At 28.3% G+C, this 20,263-nt stretch overlaps 1 protein-coding gene across 1 annotated transcript in view; it reads left to right on the plus strand.

The window, feature by feature from the left end:
- The window catches only part of LOC123306164, a 110,446-nt gene extending 103,495 nt beyond the window's left edge, over positions 1–6,951 (plus strand). The window contains 3 exon segments of the mRNA XM_044888066.1: positions 6,336–6,534; positions 6,591–6,752; positions 6,755–6,951. Coding sequence (XP_044744001.1) covers positions 6,336–6,534; positions 6,591–6,752; positions 6,755–6,951 — 558 coding nt within the window.
- Positions 6,952–20,263: the final 13,312 nt, after the last annotated feature.

Below are 20,263 nucleotides of genomic sequence, written 5' to 3' on the forward strand. Positions count from 1 at the left end.
TACAGAAATATTTACGTTCAAAGTTTTAAACTTTTGAATTAAATCGAAAAAATTTGTATTTCAGAAATTTAAACATGAATTTCTTTGTAAATATTAGGCGTAGAGAAAAACAAAACATTTAAATAACACGGAAATCATGTTGAATTTTATCTACTTATTGTTCGTTAGTAAGGGCTGACTGACCAGAACTGTTCTAACACCTAACTGACTGACAATCATGTTATTTATATGCCATATACAATCTGAATTCAGCTTTGATAAATTCATTTTAGTACCACGTTAAACTGCACCGTTTCGATAGCATATATCTGACCCTAGTTCAATCGTTCGCTTTACTGACCGCAGTATGTGTGTGTGCGCAACTACTATAACCAATCTTCAAATAATCACCTTTAGTAAATTCAAAGAATATTTTTTGCCTTGCTTCTTAATCCAATCCGTTTGACTACTTAAGTTGAGAGGTTGCGGGTTCGAATACAAGCAGCGGCAGTCTGATCAATCATAATTAATGTGGCAGTAAATTGATTACACTGTCGTCGCTTGGATAAGAACATATTAACCGATTCCACCCACATCATATACTTAATTGTTTGTGTATGTTCGGATGTAGTTCGAAAATAAATAAAGTGTATGTCCAAAAATTGGAGGTTAAACCCCATTATTATTATTACTATTATTAATGAAATTAATGGGCAATCTTTGTTATTTAAAACTTCACATAAACAGTTAAAGCGGCAATTTCAGAAATTGTGTTACGCATAATGTTTGCTTGCATTTTTTATATCTAACAAGAGGAATATAATTGAATATTTGTACTTTTGAAATACATAATACGTTTTATGAATAAATTAAAATATCTGTTTACTTTGAAACACCCGTTAGTCAAGCCAAGCCTCTCTTCTGTAATATATATTAAAGTCGATCTGTAACGAACGTTATCAAATCAATGAACCCTCGCGTTATCAAATTGTATACTAAACGAAGTAGATATTCCATCCTTGTGTTTGTGTCCGTCCGTATTTTTTGGTGTATACTTCTCTGCCTGGAGTTATTTGTTTGTACATATTACCTCTATTTTTAAAATAACTTCATATCGAAATAAATCTGTAGTATGTTACAGAGATAATTACTTCTTATTTTTATATAGCAGCGATTTTTAATCTTATTTCATTTTATATAATGGCTTTATTCAGAATCACTCAACGATGAACACAAATTTACAACGTGTTATTATCGCTAACTAATTTGGCGAAATATTCTCAAATCACCTTAATATGTTGTTTTAACAATTCTAGCAGATTGAAAATTGAAAAAGTTTACCTTACTAATTCAATCCTATTAAATGCTTCGAAATCGAAAATACGAAAGTTACTATGAGACCAACAAAAAATACTGAAAGGTCTGCAACAGGAGTAATAAGTTTATGTTTCTGAAAAAAGAAAAATAATTTTTCGATATGTTATCCAAGCAATTCACTCGAAAATCACTCTTTTCAGAACAACACACCCAAAGTAGAATTGTTACAACTGGCACCCAAGTTACTTCTTCATCAGTTCCGGCATTTGTCTGGGTGTTTATAATTCTCGTTTTCAAAACGAACTACAACATACAAATTAAAACATTCAAAACAAAAGCATTTTAATTACTTTTGTAACTTACAAAAAAAACTAGAAAAAAAGTATAGCGTTTGGAGAATGTCTGAACCTATTTTCTCTAGTTTAGTTTAAGGTCTGTATAAACTTAGAATAGCCATTTTTAAGAACATTTTTTTAACTTTATGTGAAAAACCGTGGTGTGTTTGTCCTCCCCCTTCTTTCTAAAATTCAATTTTTCATTAAAATTATTTAATTATGGTATAACCTGTAGTTTTCTTCTTGAATCAGTGCAAATGTGAATTCAACAAACTTGCACATTTTAATATTTTACTTTTTTGAATATTTCGTTTAAATTTAGGTTGAATAATCGACGGTCTGCCAGGTTTTTATCCACCAAATATTGCCAAATCAAATGTAACATATTGAAATTAAAAATAATTAATGTTCTTATTTTTTATGACACAAAAAAAAAAAAAAAAACAAAAAAAACAAAACGTATACTTTTATCACGCTTATAATCGATAATTTATTGAACGTTCATTCAAAGTAATGATCGAAAATAAATTCATACTCTTTATTCAAAATACCATGCTTAAACCCTACGATAAGAGCAAAATAATTTCCTGACAAACTTGTATTCGAATCTTAAACAAAAGCAATTTATTGAAGAAAAGAACAAAAAAAAAAGCAAAATCAAACATTAAATTTTACTACAAATCAATAAAATTTACTACTTACTATAAAACTGTTCTAATGATTATTCAATAAATAAATAAATAAAAATAAAAACAATAAAAATAAACACAAGAAATGTAGAAACGAACAATTATGAACAACACTAAGCTCCAACAGAAGGATTTAAATGCATTTAAAAAAAATTTATTTTTATATCTTTTACACATAAACCCAATTTTACTTGTTCTAAATTACTAATATTTTCACATTTTTTTTATACAAGGTGTTTTGTAATTATATTCAGAACTCTTGACTTTCTAAATAAGCTTAGAAAGTCGAACGAAAAAGCTGTTTACCTAATTTCGTAATTTTCGAGACAATAAACCAAACAATTAACAAATTTATCTAATGACAGAGCACTTAGAAATAGAAGATAGTCTTAATCGCGACTGGGTGGGGTTTGATAAAAATTAAAAAAAGTGAGATACATAATTTGATAATTAAATGAAACGATAAAGATCGCAACAATATGGCAGCAATTATTTCTGTCTTTATTGTTGGCCCCCATGAAACTATATTTTTTGATTGGTTTACAACAAAACGAATTTATAGATTATAGACACTTAAATGTAATAGCTCGTTTTGCAGTTATAGAGATTATAGACACCCTGTAATAGCTCGTTTTGTAGTTAAGCAATAGCGTAAACAAAAATTTCAGGGTTTGGTGCAATAGAACGTCCTGGAGGCCAAAATTTTTCCTCTAAGGGAACTTACGGAAAAAGTAAATTGAAGAATAATTTTTAAAAATTGTTTTATTTGAATCTCACAAGGGCCTTGAATCAAAAGCTTAATATATTAAATCTACGAGACCAAGACTGAGTTATGGCGAAAGATTACAAAGTCAAATAATATATTGGATTTTTTTCATGACAATTTCTTGACATTCTGCAAGAAAGTGTGAGCATTTAAACATACACAAATATCTGTTAAAGCTTACAATTTTACGAAGATGAAATACTTGACTTTGATTGCCTAATTTGTTTACGTTTTCTGTGACTATCTTAAGCTTTGTTTGAGGAACATCATCCTTTGATGAGCATTTAGATTTTCTATTATATATAAGAAGATCTGACGAGTAACAAAATGTGAAGAAGCTGAATACATTATCAGGTTTTTCTTAATGTGGTTACCGCCAACTAGCTAAGTTGCTGAGTCTAATAAATGATGAGTTGATGGACACTTAAACATTTTCAAATTTTTATTTTTTGATGTTTGAAATAATATCGTATAAGTGCTTACCATATACACATTGTAAAAAAATAACTTACCTGAAAAAGATAAGAAAAATTAGAACTTGATCGAAAATAGTAAAAATTAACATTAAGGTAGTACCAGCATGAAATCACTTTTCGACAGATTTGGCCGAATTTTTTTTCTCGGGTTTATAATAGCTTTATTTATGAATTCCTAAAATTTCATAATTTTTGACCGTTTAGATCGCGAGATATTTAAAGACAAAGTTCGCGATTTTGAGGGTCATGTCCCATTTAAAGCATGTAAAATGTCCGGTCTCTCCAACTATTTTTTATGATATTATTATATATTGAAGAAAAAGTAGAAAAATATGTTTATACAATACAATTCTAAAAAAAAAATTTAGAAATTAATTTTCACTTTCGAGATATTAATTTTGACGTAAATTGATCGAAATTGGGACGTTGGCATAATTATTTCCCATATTAAACGGTCAAAATTTCTGAAACTTTGGGAATTAATAGTAAGCATTATTAAATTCTTAAATTTAATTTTTCGTTAAATTCTGTCGAAAAAAAAATTGTACCATTGCTTTAACATAGAAACTGCAAATACCATGCTGGAACATCCTTAAACGATTTAAGTCATTGGAATATTATTTATTATTTTTATTTAAGATAGTACACGAATTTTGCATTTTTGTACTATTTAGATCCAAAACTAGTTATTAGGCAAAATTCGTGTAGATACTATAATAATGTGCTTTTTGGAACCCTGCCTACTTGACACCACAGATTGAACAGATTACCTTTATGTATTTATTTAACGTTTACATTTTCTTCGTATATATATTTTCTTCGTATATAATGCGTTATCACATGTATATCGCATGCGTTATTACACGTATAGTGCACCAAACTTTTTCTACGCCTCTAAAATGTGAAAATAAACGGCTATTAAAATTTAAATTTTATTTCATGTTTCAATGATAAAATTAGATTAAAAATGTTATGTAGTAACTTGCTATTAATTTAGATTTTTACAGTAATTTGCTTACTTTGATTGATTTTGATGAAAAATTGGCGAGGTAAAAAAAATGTGAGCGGTAATAAGTTATTGAGATAAGTAGGTGTTATCACACTGAAGTAGATAAAATATATCTGTAAAAATTAAGTAGGTATTGAAATTTTGTATTTAAACAACTTCAGTCAAGCTATAAAATATAATATTAAACTTTTATCGAAGTACCCATATATTCAATTAAAACACTGAACATTTTGAAAGATATTTAAAGTTTTTATTCGTCAACATAGAATAGCAAAATATGTGATAAATTCTGGAAACAATAATCAATTTATTTCTGTAATTTAAATACAGTGGAACCTCGATAACTTGAACCTTGTAAAGTAATTATCCTCAGTTACATATTTATACTATGTAACTCGAATTACAAAACGCAGACTCAACGCAAAACATGCAAAACAAAAATTATCATGCTACTATCTTGAAACATATTTTCTTGAATCAATTTTATAAGAACATACTTTTTTAATGCAAGAACTTTGCCACCAGTACTTTTTTAACACCCAATCCAAAATAGGTTGTTATAAGTTTGACTGTGTGTGTGTCTGTCTGTCTGTCTATGGCATCTTAGCACCTAAACGGATGATCGGACTTATAGTTTAAGGTTTCGTTTGATGGGACACATTAAAATACATAAAATCAATAATATTCACAATCAATAACATATATTGATTGTTTAAATGATACCTTACGTATGTTATTTGTGCATTCTGTATTTAAAATAAAATCTATAGATAGTGTGAGAGGTCATTGTCACACCATTATATTGGGTATTTTCTAGTTACTAGCTCTATTATACTAGAGCTCTATAGAGTAACATTGGGTTGTAGTAGTGGTTCGTTCGGTATAGTAGAGCTAGCACTAAAGTGCATAACTTATGTGAGTTACGTGCTAAGATTACCCACTTACTTGTCATCATCGCATTATACCTCATATATATTATTAGGTATATATTTGTTGGTTGCTAGCTTGCTAGTCTAGCCTAACTAGTTCTTCAATGGTTGACTGGTTTGCCTGTACACAATAATGTTAGAGCAGAGTTAGTAGCAGTAGTTCAAAAGAACATATATAGAGGCTGGTTTGGTCGATCCCTCTATACCACACTCATAGAATATGTATGATTATTATTCTATATTTGTATGTAATAATAACGTTGGCAATATTACATCAAAATGTGTTTCTATTGTGTTCTCTTAGCACATATAGGCAAACTACACAGAAATGTACAGGATGTAAAACTGTACATATCCTGTAATATAAACCTGAAATAGAAGCTTACATATCTAGAAAAAACTGGCCTCAATACAATGAATTTCTTAACCAACAACACGTACACAATACAATCCCAAAAACATTAAAAATACAAAAAAATAACATCTTTCTAGAAAAGTAGAAACTTAAAACTTGTTTATGAAAGAGTTGGTTTTTAGCTGCAGAACTAGAGAAAGGCTCTTATCTGCATAACAAACATAATAATTGAATTTTTTCAACACAATATGCATCTACCTGTATGCAATAGTTTACAATGTAGCATGCTATGATTAATAAAATGAATAAGTTTGAATGTTGAAATGAAATAAACTATCATATTATAAATTTAAGATCAACTGAGCAGTTCCATTTGGGGCTCCCATAAAATATTGTCCCACAATTTGGTGAACCCGACGTGATCAAACGTTACAAATTAAGAACCCTACTCAATTATGTGGATGTGGATGTGGTATTCAGGGAATACATACCAATTGTCGACGAGAGTTAGTTGAATTTTTAACAGAAGAAATCCTTGCCGAGTGTAAAGCTCAAAAAGATAAAAATTTGGTTTCAGAATTAGATGGTTTCAATGTGAAGGTAGATGATGCAAAAGTAACATTAACAATAGCTTCTGATGAAGAAATTATCATCAATGTATTATACTGTGAATCATACTGTGAATGTCGAATAAACCTGAATTTGCAGAAATGAAATCAAAACCACAATTCTAAGTTGAGATAGCACGAAAAAGTACATATAAAACTAAGTTTATTTTTTCATTCATTCCGGCGACAAGACGACAAGACAAAATCTTTGGAATTGATGAAATCACATTTTTTAGTGGAGAATGGGAAGATAAGAAATACGCAGTTGCTGATATCTTAGATGGATATTTTGTGATTTATTAATGAATTTTTAAAAGGAGAAAGAAATCAGTAATGAATTTGTTGCAAAATTATCAGAATTAAGTACTCAATATGAACAATGGATAAATATTGATTTGCTCGAAAATTTATCAAAATTCGCAGCTGAATTTACTGTAAAGGAAGAACAAGAAACGAAAAGATATTTAAAAGAAAGAGAAATAAATTAAAGGGATGGAAGTTCGAAAAATGTAAAAAGAATAAGTGGATGCCGCGCTATACACGTGTGTCAATGATAAAAACACGTGTTTTACATACTTTCAGACGTCTGAATAGGTACTCTGAAAATTATTTGTGGTAAGAAAGACAACAATGAAATAATATATTACTACCCTGACATAATGGAGACAAAAAAAAAAAAAAAGACGGAAATTTAAAATATGAAAATATGATTTCGCAGAGAAGATTTATTTGGTGAGCGCTGCCGTTGGTGTTCAGTCTTAAGTTAGGAAAACAGTTTTAAAAACTCAAAAAATGACTTTTTTTAATCAGCTTAGATTCAATTGTAAAAGGGCGATGCTCTACATTTGTTAAATAGGTTAGTGTTATAAGAATATATGTAGAGGGACCATGCAGTTTAACATTGAATTTTCATCAAATTATTTTACATTTGTCCACATTTATTAATGAAGCGCGAATTTTTAGGTTAAAACTTATATTTTATTTAATATTTTTACATGTAACTCCTTTAACATGTTGCAGAATTCAGAATATTCACTCAGAAAGACACATACAAGTGGATATTTAAGTTAACGGTACATACAGTCCCGGTGCCCATCAGCGTAAATTGTTATTGATTAACACACCTTTAGAAATTGGTGTGAGGTTTCATTATGTTGGCGCGAATCGATACTCGTTTTTAAGACTCTTTTATAATTTCAGGCATTTAATTTTTGTATTTTTACACAATTGCTTGTAATAGATCAAGAAAGAAGTTGGTAATTGACAAGTTGGATCGTGTTGAAGAACAAAAACTAATCGATTTTATAGACAAAAAAGCTGTTAGGCTTAGTTGTGGCTGTGGAAGCCACACATTAATTTCTAGAGGTGTATATATTAATAACAACGTATGCTGAATAGCACCCAGACTAATATACATTTGCCAATACACTTTATACGCCTTAAAATTAGGTGTAAAAATTCTTGGATTTATGCCAAAAAATTTTTACGATTATTACTTTTAATGATATTTTAAACTGAGTATATTATTGTTTGGTAAATATATCAATGGCGGTAATTGTTCTGAATGTAATATAATCTTTCAAGTGGAATTGAAACAAACCCACTTTGAAATGTACTCTTCATTTATATAAACTACATATAAAGTTCTCCAAATTAATAATTTAAACATTTAAAAAAGCTCAGTTGTATGATAGACAATCATCACAATGGTACAGGCGTTAAGTTGGGTTAACTTTTACAGCCAAATTTGTATAACAGAGAGTTTGTGAGTTCGCTATTTTCTTCAGCTATGGAGGTTTTTTATTAGACTTGTTTCTCATTTACAGAGACCTTAGGCAAGTTGTTTTCACAATTTTGGAGAATGGGTCATAAATAGCATAATTATGTTAAATACACTCGACTGTCGCTTATAGAGATAAAGGCAAGTAGCAGTCTCCGTTATATAGGACATCGAGGAAAAGATCTCGAGGGAGGTTTTTGGTGGTTAAAATGACGGAATCTATTGTCACTTCTGTACGTATCACTTACCCCGATTTAACTGTATATTCATAAATAACGTGCTGCCGTATGAATAAAATATGGATTGAATATATACAAAGAAATTAGCCTTGAATATTTCAACTTGTTTGCGAATACCAATTGAAAATCATTATCCTCAAATAAAACCCTATTTTCTTGAACAGCAATAGAGAAGTGTCATGTTATTTAATTTTAATTTTTTTTCGATATTTTACTAAAAATTTCTATGAAAAATTTAACAATTTCAAGTGATTTTCCTAAATTATAAATTCAAACACCATTGACGTCAACACATCGCTTTAGTAACGCCACCATATGGGGAAATGATAAAATAGCATGCAATATTATAAATGGTTTGTCTCTGAACTTGCTTTCACTATATCATAATGTATTTTTCATAGGAACAAGTCAAAATGTAAATGTCTCAATGGGTGTGAAGTGAATATGTCACAACCAATAACTAGTCGTTTTTATTCGAAAATATAACTATTTTATTTACTAATAATTAATAAAAAAAGTGGAATTATTAAATTAAAAACAATACAACACTTTAGATGAATTATGCTTTCATTTATACATAAATTTGCGGCAAAAACAATTAATGAAACTTCGCTATTCCGAATTATACACAGCGGTTTTTTCAAAATTGATTACTTAGAGGAGGAATAATTTTACGGTGCTTCGTTATGTTGAACTAAAAGCATTTTTTATTTACAAAAAGTGACTATATTCTATCTCGGTGCTCCGAGATAGAAATATGCTGATGTAAAAAATTAAGAAAATTATTGTAACGATTTTGAGTTGAACAAAAGAAGGTTGTGTCATCATAATATGTGTTATCTGATTATATTTGTTCGAAATTTAGATAGTTCATGTGGACAAATTTAGATGGTACCAATATGTTGGCTCGTTGATTGGATGGTTGGTATTATTGTATAATGTTAAATTTTAGAATTAAATTATATTGTGTAGTTTTGTATAAATTGTTATCGAAATAATTACATTGTTTCAACTATTTCCATGTAATTCATATATGAGGTTATATCACGAAATGAAACTTACAATTTATATAAAATGATAAAATTTAAACACGTAAATGTATGTTTGAGATTTAATGAGATTAATCAATATTTCAATTTCACACAAATACCTATCGTATAGTAAAATATGTTAAACAAATCGGTGTAAGTACGACTGGGTTGTATGTACCACCGATATTTATATTTTCACGAGTTAATATGACAAAAGAATTTGATGACAGAGCACCCCAAAAAGGTTTAAGCACTTTATCTCACCCTGGTAGAGTAGTGAGGCATATCAGATTTCTGGAGATTCAGGAAAAGATTATTTACGAAAGGCAAGTGTAGAAATTGCTGTAAAAGAACTTCTATCTGATATTTTTATCATTAGAATTATATTGACTTATTTTTTCTAACACACCAAAAGAAGGTTTAATATTGATTTTGTTTTTATAATTTACTCTGTAAAGTAGGTTACCCAATATTGGAGTCGGTTTTTGAGATATTATGAGATATGTGACATTAAGAGCCTCCTCTGAGTGGATTCAATGATTTAAATTCACAATTCGGTCCACTACAATTGTTTTTAAGAGTTCCGCACCAAAAAAATTTAATTTCATTTAATGGTGGAAGCGCATATAAATTATATACTATACATTATTATTTCAACTTAGTATGTACTATGTTTTTTTAATAGTATTGAGTCCACTGTTGAGCCTACCAGGTCCAAGGTCAGTTCATGTCAGTATGAATAATAATTATCTTGCCTGGATACTTGTAAGAGATGAGACGAAAATATCAGACATTGAAAAAACAAGAATCGGTGATATAATGAAAAGGTACAATACAATTGGAATATTTAAAAAAGCACCTGTTATAAAAGTTTAAAATTCTGTTACAGCAATATTGGCCGAGATATCAGTAAAGCAGCACTTTCACCTAATAGTAGTTTGTGTTTAAAACGGTGTCACATTTAATAACATTTATATCGAGAGTAGCATACCTAAGTTTGAGTGATGTGAATGTCAAGTTGCATTCAATCATTTTCTAAGGCACTGTATACTTAAATAAAGTAAAAAAAAAAAGTTAAACGAAAACGAACGATTTTATGGTCATTTATTTCTACAATATGAATTTTAAAAGTGTAATCAACGTTCAAGCTAAGCTAGTTCAAATAAACCAGAAAAGTTGCCAAGTAATTTATATGATTCAAAAATTTGCTTGCTAAAGAAATTCCTCTGGTATCTACTAACAATAAGTTTTTGAAATTGTGATTCTTATAAACAATAAAAGGTTTGGTTTTTTAATTTCAAAATGTATTGAATATAAATATAAAAAAAAGGTAGCGCAGGAGTTGCGTCAGCTATACGAATTTCCTCAGAAATTTTTTAAATAACATATTAAAAAAAATCGAATATTGCATTTTTAGTTTTTCAAGAATTTTTTTTCGAAAACTAAGCGTTGGGATTACAAGATTATTTCTTTGCTTAAAACTGATCAAAAAATACAAAAATATTTTTTATTTATCTATATATATATATATATATATATATATATATATATATATATATATATATATATATATATATATATAAATATATTTTTTTTTTAAAGAAAATTTTCCTCATTTCCTTCGACAATTCGTTAAAAAAGTAGCCCATAAAAACCGAGATTTTAATATACTCTCAAAATTTATTTATTTTTAATTTTAATTTTCTTCCTTGATCGTCGCCGAGTCTGTCGAGGCAACGAGTCTGTCTACAAAGTTTCAGTTCAAACGGATGACAAGAAATGGATTAAAACTCGATCCAACGTTTTTTCGGCAGACAACCAGACAATCAGTCAAATAAACGGAGTCAAAGTGACTGTCTCAGTACATTTCAGATAGTAGTTTTCTGTATAGTCATAAATATTTTTACATGTTAACTACAGAAAACTGGTCGTATTTTAGTGTCTGTAAAAACAAAAACTGTAAACTTCGCTATACATATTTTGCAAAATACATTAATAGTATTTTTTGCTACTTTTTCTAACCTAACAGTAGTCAATAAAAAACTTGCATCAGAAAAACAGAAATGAACACAAATTTCCCGAAATTGTTTCTCCATGAGAGATAGACATTTGTACACAAGCATATAAAAATTCTAACATCGAAAATTATATTATGCATTTTTTCAAATTTTATTTTGATTAAATTTAATTTGTTCTAAATAAACAATTCAAATTGAGATTCTATGACCATTAAAAAAAAAACAAAACCAAAACAAAAAGGAACCAGAATCTTTATCTTTAACTCAACTGCTACTAAGCTTAACCTTAAACCTCTTATCAATTCTGTTGAACAATAATCCCAAAACAGTCTGAATATGACATGTTTGCATCATGTTTCTAATATTTATAAAGTAAAAACACCCAGCTTGCTTGCGATGCTTCTACTAACCATTCAACAACAAAAAAACTGTTATGTTTTGTGTTGTGTGTTATGTCATAAATAAATATTTGTCAAAATTGGATCAAGTTATCATATTGCTATATGTTGTTATTTTGTGTATTTTGTGAAAGAGAGAAAAAAAAGATACCTATCTCTGTGGGGTATTTGGTATTTATTATAAATGACGTTCTCATTTTGGCATGTGCTGTTTATTTGTACAGAGTGGAGAAAATTTTGGGAATGACTTCTTTAAAGAAATTACAAAGACAAGCTTTTCTGGAATTGTTAAATAATAGCGACTATCAAGTATCGCTTAGAGCAAAAATGTGAAAGTTGTACAAATAAAAGAAATTAATAATCAAGTGTGGTGAAACGGTGTGGGAAAATTATTTTTCGGGTCTAGGACGGGAAATTTATTTTCCTGTACTGTTACTTGTTTTATTGCCCGGTAACCATTTAAAATACCATCATAAAAACAGGTTTTCTGGAATCAAATCGCTTTATGAAAACCGCTATTGTTTAACAATATTAAAAAAATATGCTGTAATCACCAAAAGGTTGCCGAATTTGAAAGTTATTGCGCTTGAGTGCCAAGTTTGAGAGCGTGCATCCAGCACAATCAAAAAATTTTCTTATCCATTCAAAACTTATTCTTTGAGCATGTAAGCTCAATGGGAAAAACATTGTTTGTGGTTTTTTCTTACCCGGAACGTTTTTTGGCGTCTTTCATGGCTTTAGTTCCTTTTGATTGGCAGGATTGCAGATATATTGGTAGCATTTTTCGGCATCCAGAATGATAACTTCTCGATGTGTTCTTTTTATAACCGACTTTAGTGCCCCATATATTCTACATTAAACACAATTACCAAAGCATAAATTTTTATCAATATTCATCATATTTTTAAGTAAACACCCTGGTATATATGGTATGATATCTTTATCATTTATATATTATATATATATTAAATACTGTTCGTATCTCTTTTTGATATCTATTGTATATAAGAATAATAAAAACATCAACCACCAAAAGAAAAAAGACGGAACAGAATCTAGTGTAGTAACGGCTGTCATAGAATTTTCGAAGTAAATATATGATTTATGATTGGTGATATCATTATTTTATTGTATACAAGAAATATATATATATATATATATATATATATATATATATATAAACAATGGTTTGTAAAACTTCATTGGTGTGATTGTGTGGTGACTAGTTGGGATTATTAATGATGTTTGAAATTACTTTTATTTTAGACCACAAATTAATGATCACCTGTATTTGTATCAACGGTGTTATGAACGGTAAACTTGGACATGTTAATTAATACGTGAAATGCTTTTTATTGATTTAATGAACGAAATATTTTTACAGAATTTTGATTTAAATATTGTACCAAAGATCAGAAAAATTAATATAGTAATTGATGAATGAATAACTTAAAAAGCACTTTTACTGGAACTACGGTTGTTGCAATTGTAGCTTGAGTTTTTAATACCTAGTGTGGGAAAATCAGAGCTAGTGGAAGAAGAAGCCAATATATCAACTAAATATTAGCTAACATAAATCCAATGTAAGTAATAATTTAAGCAATATATATAAAGGCTGTGTAATATGTATCGTAAATAAGAGAATTCCAATTCTCGAGATAATTTCTTCGTTAGCAGCGAGCTCAGCCATTTGACTTAACAAATGCAAAACAAACCAAAACATAACAAGGATAATATTACAGTTTCGCATAAAAAACTCATTGCAATCACGAGTGAAACAAAAAGTTTTTTTTTTTTTTTAACAGTACAATTAGTTATCGTAAACCTATATAGGTCTACACTTTAATTTACCTATTTTTGTGAAAATTATGCAGCAAATTTAAAATTTGTAAAGGCTTCGTATTTGAAACACGGTGCAAAGACGCTTTTAAGAAAGCCATGTGTCTTTCTTGTAGTCAATTGAATTGCCAACTTAAAAATTTTTCCTTTGTTTTGTCGTAGTAAAAAGGTAAATCAAAAAATTAAAGCCAATTATCTCCGTAAAAATTTCCAAGGAGTGGCGTAGAAGGAAGTGTCAACAGAAGTATCTACTTACTATTACGTCCACACAAATTTTTATATTCTTCAAATAATTTCAATAAAGAAACTAGGCCGGTTTTTTATATTGCTTCCAATTCAAAGATCATTTTTATTATATAATTTTTTTTTTCATCTTCATATCCTTACAACCTGGAACAGAGTTAATAACGAGCAGCAACAAAGTAATAAATCCGCCCCTGATTCATTCGAATTTATTACAGAAAAATTATTATTATTTCGTTTGACTACTGTAAAGGATTTGTTTACGCTAATCCTTAATAAATCAAAAAGTATAATATTACCAATACCCGAGGAAAATTATTATCATTTGTTATTATGCATGACTATTAATTATTATGAAAAATCAGAATTAATTAAAATTATTTGGTTATTAATATTCGATATTTAATGAGGCATGTAGAATACATACAATGTGGTGAAGCATAAAACGAAAATGATCATTTAGTGGAAAAAAATAACAGTGTTGAATTTTGATTTAAATCTTTTATTTATTATTAGTAGATACTATCACTATTATTATAGTAGATATTCAGTGGCTATTAGAACCAACTGATGCACTGAAACCCAGGATTTTTCTAGCGCTGAGTTTCCTAATTTCTTGTGGTTCGACTATGGCCGGACCAAACCATTTCCTTCGCTGCTGTATGAGCGCCGGGCAGTAACAGAGAAAGTGAATCGATGTTTCTCCTGAATTTTCTCCGCATCGATATTATGATATTATATTACTTATACATCCATAACCCCTTATAAACAATATAATTAACAATCTTATAAAATTATTGTCAATGTTGTAAAGTTTTCACCACAATATTTAAAATACAAGTAAAAAATGAAAAAAATAGTATTAGTAGAGAAAAATACGAAAAAACTTCAACAAAAATATAAAATAAAAACAAAAACTTATATTAAATATTTAATACGAAAATAATGAGATTACAAGACATTATTATTAAAATTTAATAAAAATATTAAACTTTCTTTAGAGAGTCGAGTAGAGATATTTAAGTAGCGTTGTGTAACAGTTAGTCGTTGTAAGGACATGAACACACAAAAGCGAATGACAGACATAACTAACTACATAAGAAATAATTGTTTTTATGCTATTTTTTTAAGCAAAAAGAAAAAAGTTCCTATGTGAACGCCACACAACCTCTATATATATAAGAACGAATGCAATCCAATTTATCGAATAAATTTGGAATGAAAAACAAAAAATTTATTTCAAATCGTGACCTTGCTAAGATTCCTTAAAGAAAAAAAAACTGATAGTTTGTTTCTACATTATCCTTAATGATTAACTATGTATTTTAAATTTTGTAAATTCAAAACATATCAATTGTAAATTTATAACATTTTTATACATTGAAAAAGAGCAAAGAGTGACGGAATGGAACCTTATTTAAGCAGTATGACACATCATTCAGTTTTTTTTTTTTTTTTGTTACATTTTTAAGGATGTATGAGCATGACAATAATGTTTGTTTTAAAGGTTCAAAATTATTTTGTAGGTGTTAAAAAACAAAATTTTTTGATAAGTTTCACTTGGAACAAATGACAACAAATAAAAATAACCACTTTAATAGAAAGTAAACATATTACTAGCAATGACATGTTAAAAAAATACTAAGTATCTCCATCCATATAAGCGATGTACGTTTAGGGTTGAAATTATTTTAAATTTATTTTCAACTCTGATTATGAATTTTATTATAAATTCATGAATGTAGGTGAAATATAAGAATACAATTTTTTGATACTTGCCTTGGTTTTCAAAATATCGAAATCTGAATAATTAAAGGAAATTTTCAATATTTTGAAAATTACGCGAGATATCTAAAAATTGTATTCTCACTTTTCGAATTATATAGTCAAGTTATAACATAATTCACTATCAAAATTGAAAATATATATTTTTTTATTTGTTAACCTGAAATTATTTATTATAACCTGACATAAATTAACACTTTCATACATCCTTACGTATAAAGATTATTTCACACCATTTTGTGATATGTTTGTAATATGCTACAATTATCTCCACAGTGTTACTTGTTGTTATTTGACTATATCTGTTTAAGGCACTCACATCAGTGTGTTTAAATTAAATCGTAGTTTATATGAAAATTCATACCATTCTAATTAAATTTAAATTTCCTAATTCAATTTTTGTATTAGGAAAATACGTATTTTGACTGCCATGTAGTCATAAAAAGTATAAATAAGCTAATCGTAATTACTCTCATAAATAGCGAATGTTGCTCGTTACTAGTTTGGTGACGGTCTGCGAAAAATCCTAGAGCTCTTATTGTTCTCATCTTTGATAGTACACAAATATGTTTATTATAATAAAAAAATATTTCGTACATGAAAAAAGCTATAAGAATAAAAACGTCATTCATAATTTCCCGGAGTGTATTTTAGATCCATTTTGACTCTTCAATCCAACAAAGTGAGATCAATTTTAGACATGAAATAATTAACACAAAGCTTTACATTTCTACAGTGTCACATAGTTTCATAAACAGTACATAGAAGTCAATAATATAGTGAAAATAAAGTAAAAATGTAATTTATAACAAAATACGAAATACCGTCGACGTATACTATCGCTCTCTTTGTCTTTCACCGTCATGTCCGTATTTTCTGAGTATATTTCAAGAAATGGATTCAGCACTAAATGAAAGTATGATGATATTACAGAAAAAATAAAAACAACAACAACAACAGAAAACAATTGTAAATGAAACAAAAACAATACATACCAACATAAAAATAATAAAACACTCAAATTACATCATGCTACTATTTATTATTTGTTAACAGACTATATGTATGTGTACAAGATACCCTATACTACACTCTTTAGATAAGGATATTAAAGCTTGATTCACATCATATAACTGTCAAGCCGATTAGTTGTACATCATCAAGAGATGGCAGACAGTCAAACAAATAATATAATCAATGTTATGTCGAGGACATTGCAATCATTCATTCCATAATAGACTACAAGTCCATGCTAAAATTTTGTGGGTAAAACGACCCACCAGTAAGCATATAATGAAAATGATTCTCCTATATGATATAGTAAGATTAAGCAACATACGTACAGTTGAAAGTATGAATGTCACACCACGTGGTGTCTCACCCCTGCATCGGCAAATGTGTACGAACGGGGCGTTGCTGGACATAAGCTTCGAAGCGAATTATATAAATATCGTACAGAAATAAATCACGTAGGGCTTCTGAAATTGACGATATTACAAATTTTTTTCGACTTCCGGTACCTAAGTTACCGGATTTATTTCTGTATGGCATTTATGTAATTCGCTTCAAATACTTATGCAGAGTTAGTATTCAGCAACACCGTACATATTTACATGTGTATTAACCCTTCTTTATCGTTCAAAGTGATAATTTTATCAAATCGATTTACATTGTGAAAATTACTTGATATAGATTTTATTTATGCATTTTAGCCCATCTTTCAGTCAGATTACATGGTTTTGTTAACTATATCGCTTAAATCATGCCAATTCTCTGTTTTTTTATTAGTTTATACCATTGTCCAAATTATTAATGCACCCCATGATTTTCCTATTGCCAAAATTAAGTCATTTTTAAAGTATGATTTTCAATTTTCTTTTTCTAAGCTTAGCATTATTTTTAAAATAAGAAAAATTTATTAGAAATGAAAAAGGAAATACTCACGTCTATTTTTATTTTATATATATTAAGGTATACTAATTTTAGTGTCGAGCTTGTAACGCTTAGAAATATTGACGATATAAACAAAATTTTGATAGAAGTATCCATAAAACTATTTAAATATTTAATTGCAGGATTCCTGCCTGTCCATCGACACAATAACTCAAGTTTGAGCTTGTAAAATATCAGTGAGTTTTAGCTCGTAAATGAGCAACATCGGTCAATTAGAAATTGGATCCGTAGAACCTATCTTGTAAACCATTGAGATAGAACAAAAATTTAAATGTAAAAATTACATTCGAAAAACTTTATATAATGGGTATTTAAACATTAACTCAGCCAATTGATTGTTTTAATGTTCGTTTTTTTTTTTTTGTTTGTTTTTTTTTTTTTGTTTTGTAATTTATTTATAGTCACATAAAGGAAACACAGCCGTAAACGACTTCTGTAATTATATATATTTACACAAAAATTCCTTGTCTTAAAATATTTTGCATAGTTATTTAGGGATAAAGTAAAAATGTTTTGAAATTGCTTTAGTATGAAATAGCCATAATAGAGAAATAAAGAAAAACAAGAAAGAACAAAAAGCATAAAGCAAATGAAAAATAAAAATATCAATACATCAAAGTAGCATGATGCTTTTTTGTAGAAGAATATCCATTTTCTATGTTAATAATTTATGAAGCATATTGGATAATTTTTCAACGTTATAATAATGTCTTAAGTATCATGTGATCGAAAATGGTATGAGTTGCAAAACAAAAAAGAGGAGAAGCAATTTTCTCTTATAAACGATTATTGACGGTATCCCATTAATCAGTATTTACTTGAGACGAATATTGTATCATGAACGATGTAGGTGTTCGAAACAGAAAAATGCTATAAAATAAAATCATGTGCTCAGAGAAAATATACACCTGGATTCTGATGCAAAACTATCTGCACAGAATTTAATGCATCTCAAAGTAATAAAGAATGTGATATTTAATGTTTATGTGTGTAGGTATATCAATTAATTTACAGTTTTTAATTTAATTTTAGATTTTTCCATTTCAATTTTAGATTTCCAAGTATTTATCAATTAGCAATTATTTACGTAGAATGTGATTTAAACCAATAATTTGTTTAATTAACCGTTTAAAGTTTAAAAATCATTTTCTAGTTGATTGCTATCTGGTAAGCGAATATTCAAGAAAGTTATGGGTAGTTCAAAGGACACTTTCATCAAACTAAAATCAGCCATATAAATCTGTATTATGTATCAAGTTTCGTTCTCGAGATCACTGTATTGTACTGCGCTTGTTCACTTATTCAATACCACATAGTTTAACTGTAAATTAAAATTAAGTTAGTATCTATGGCGACTGGCTTTCATTCTTCATTATGTCTTTTATGCGCTTACAAGAAACATCGATTTTGATTTCTCTAATCATTTCTTAGTTAATAAATCAGTTATCTTAAATTAAAACATTATTTTGTTGTTTTATAATGAATAAACGTAAATGGAAAACAGTTCTTATTTGGAGTTATCTAAAAAATATATAGAAAATATATAGGAAGGAATTCGGTGTTGGTTAACTTTTAATATCATCTGAGGATTCCATCTCATAGCTCAGAGAATTTTTATGAACTTCAAAATAATAAATATTTATCTTTCAAGCCAGAATTCCATGTCAAAAATAAAAAAAAATTCATGAATAATTCATGGTAAACTGTGAAAGTAAAATATTCATCAAAACTATCATCTTGAACAAGAAACCTCTCCATTGAAACTTCCTTCACAAATAGTTTTCACCACTAACAATAATAATAATCATAATAATAATAACAAAATTCCCATATTAAAGCAAGCAAGCAGCCAACACATTATACTTTTAACATTTAGAAATGTATTCGACGGGTACACCACTTCTACTTCGACGTAGAAAACATTCAATTGAAATTCAAATTAGTATTATATTATTATACACTCTTACTTCACTTGTGTGAATATCAGAACTGATGTTGGAAGTGAAGATAATGGTGATAGTGGAGAAGGAAAATGAGGTGGTAGAAAGGTGACGCCGACATTGAACAATACATAGAGAACATTTGATGTTGATGACTTACATAAAGTTTCGAATTATTGATAGTGGCTTTCGACATTATACATTGCTAGTCTCATTTTTTCGCTTGTGTCTCGAATGAAGCAGAAAAACAAATCAATATTAATTATTCCGACAAAAAACATGTGAATGAAAGGCGATATAACAAATCGAAAAATTGAAAAGATTTAAAATAATAATTTTTTTAAATGTAAATTAGATAGTTTAGATACATTAATTAATTTTTTGTCTACTATTAATGTGAATGTCGGAAAGATCTGATATTATTATCTATTCATAATTAGTAAATCTATTCATAATTAGTAAATTAGTATTTTTCGACCTAAAAACCTATTTTCTTAAAAACAGTCATAAATATCATATTTACGATTGGTTTATTTCAGATAAGATCGGTGTCTTATTACATACGCTTACATTG

The sequence above is a fragment of the Chrysoperla carnea genome, chromosome 1 (assembly GCF_905475395.1).
Source record: "Chrysoperla carnea chromosome 1, inChrCarn1.1, whole genome shotgun sequence".
NCBI classification, from domain to species: domain Eukaryota; kingdom Metazoa; phylum Arthropoda; class Insecta; order Neuroptera; family Chrysopidae; genus Chrysoperla; species Chrysoperla carnea.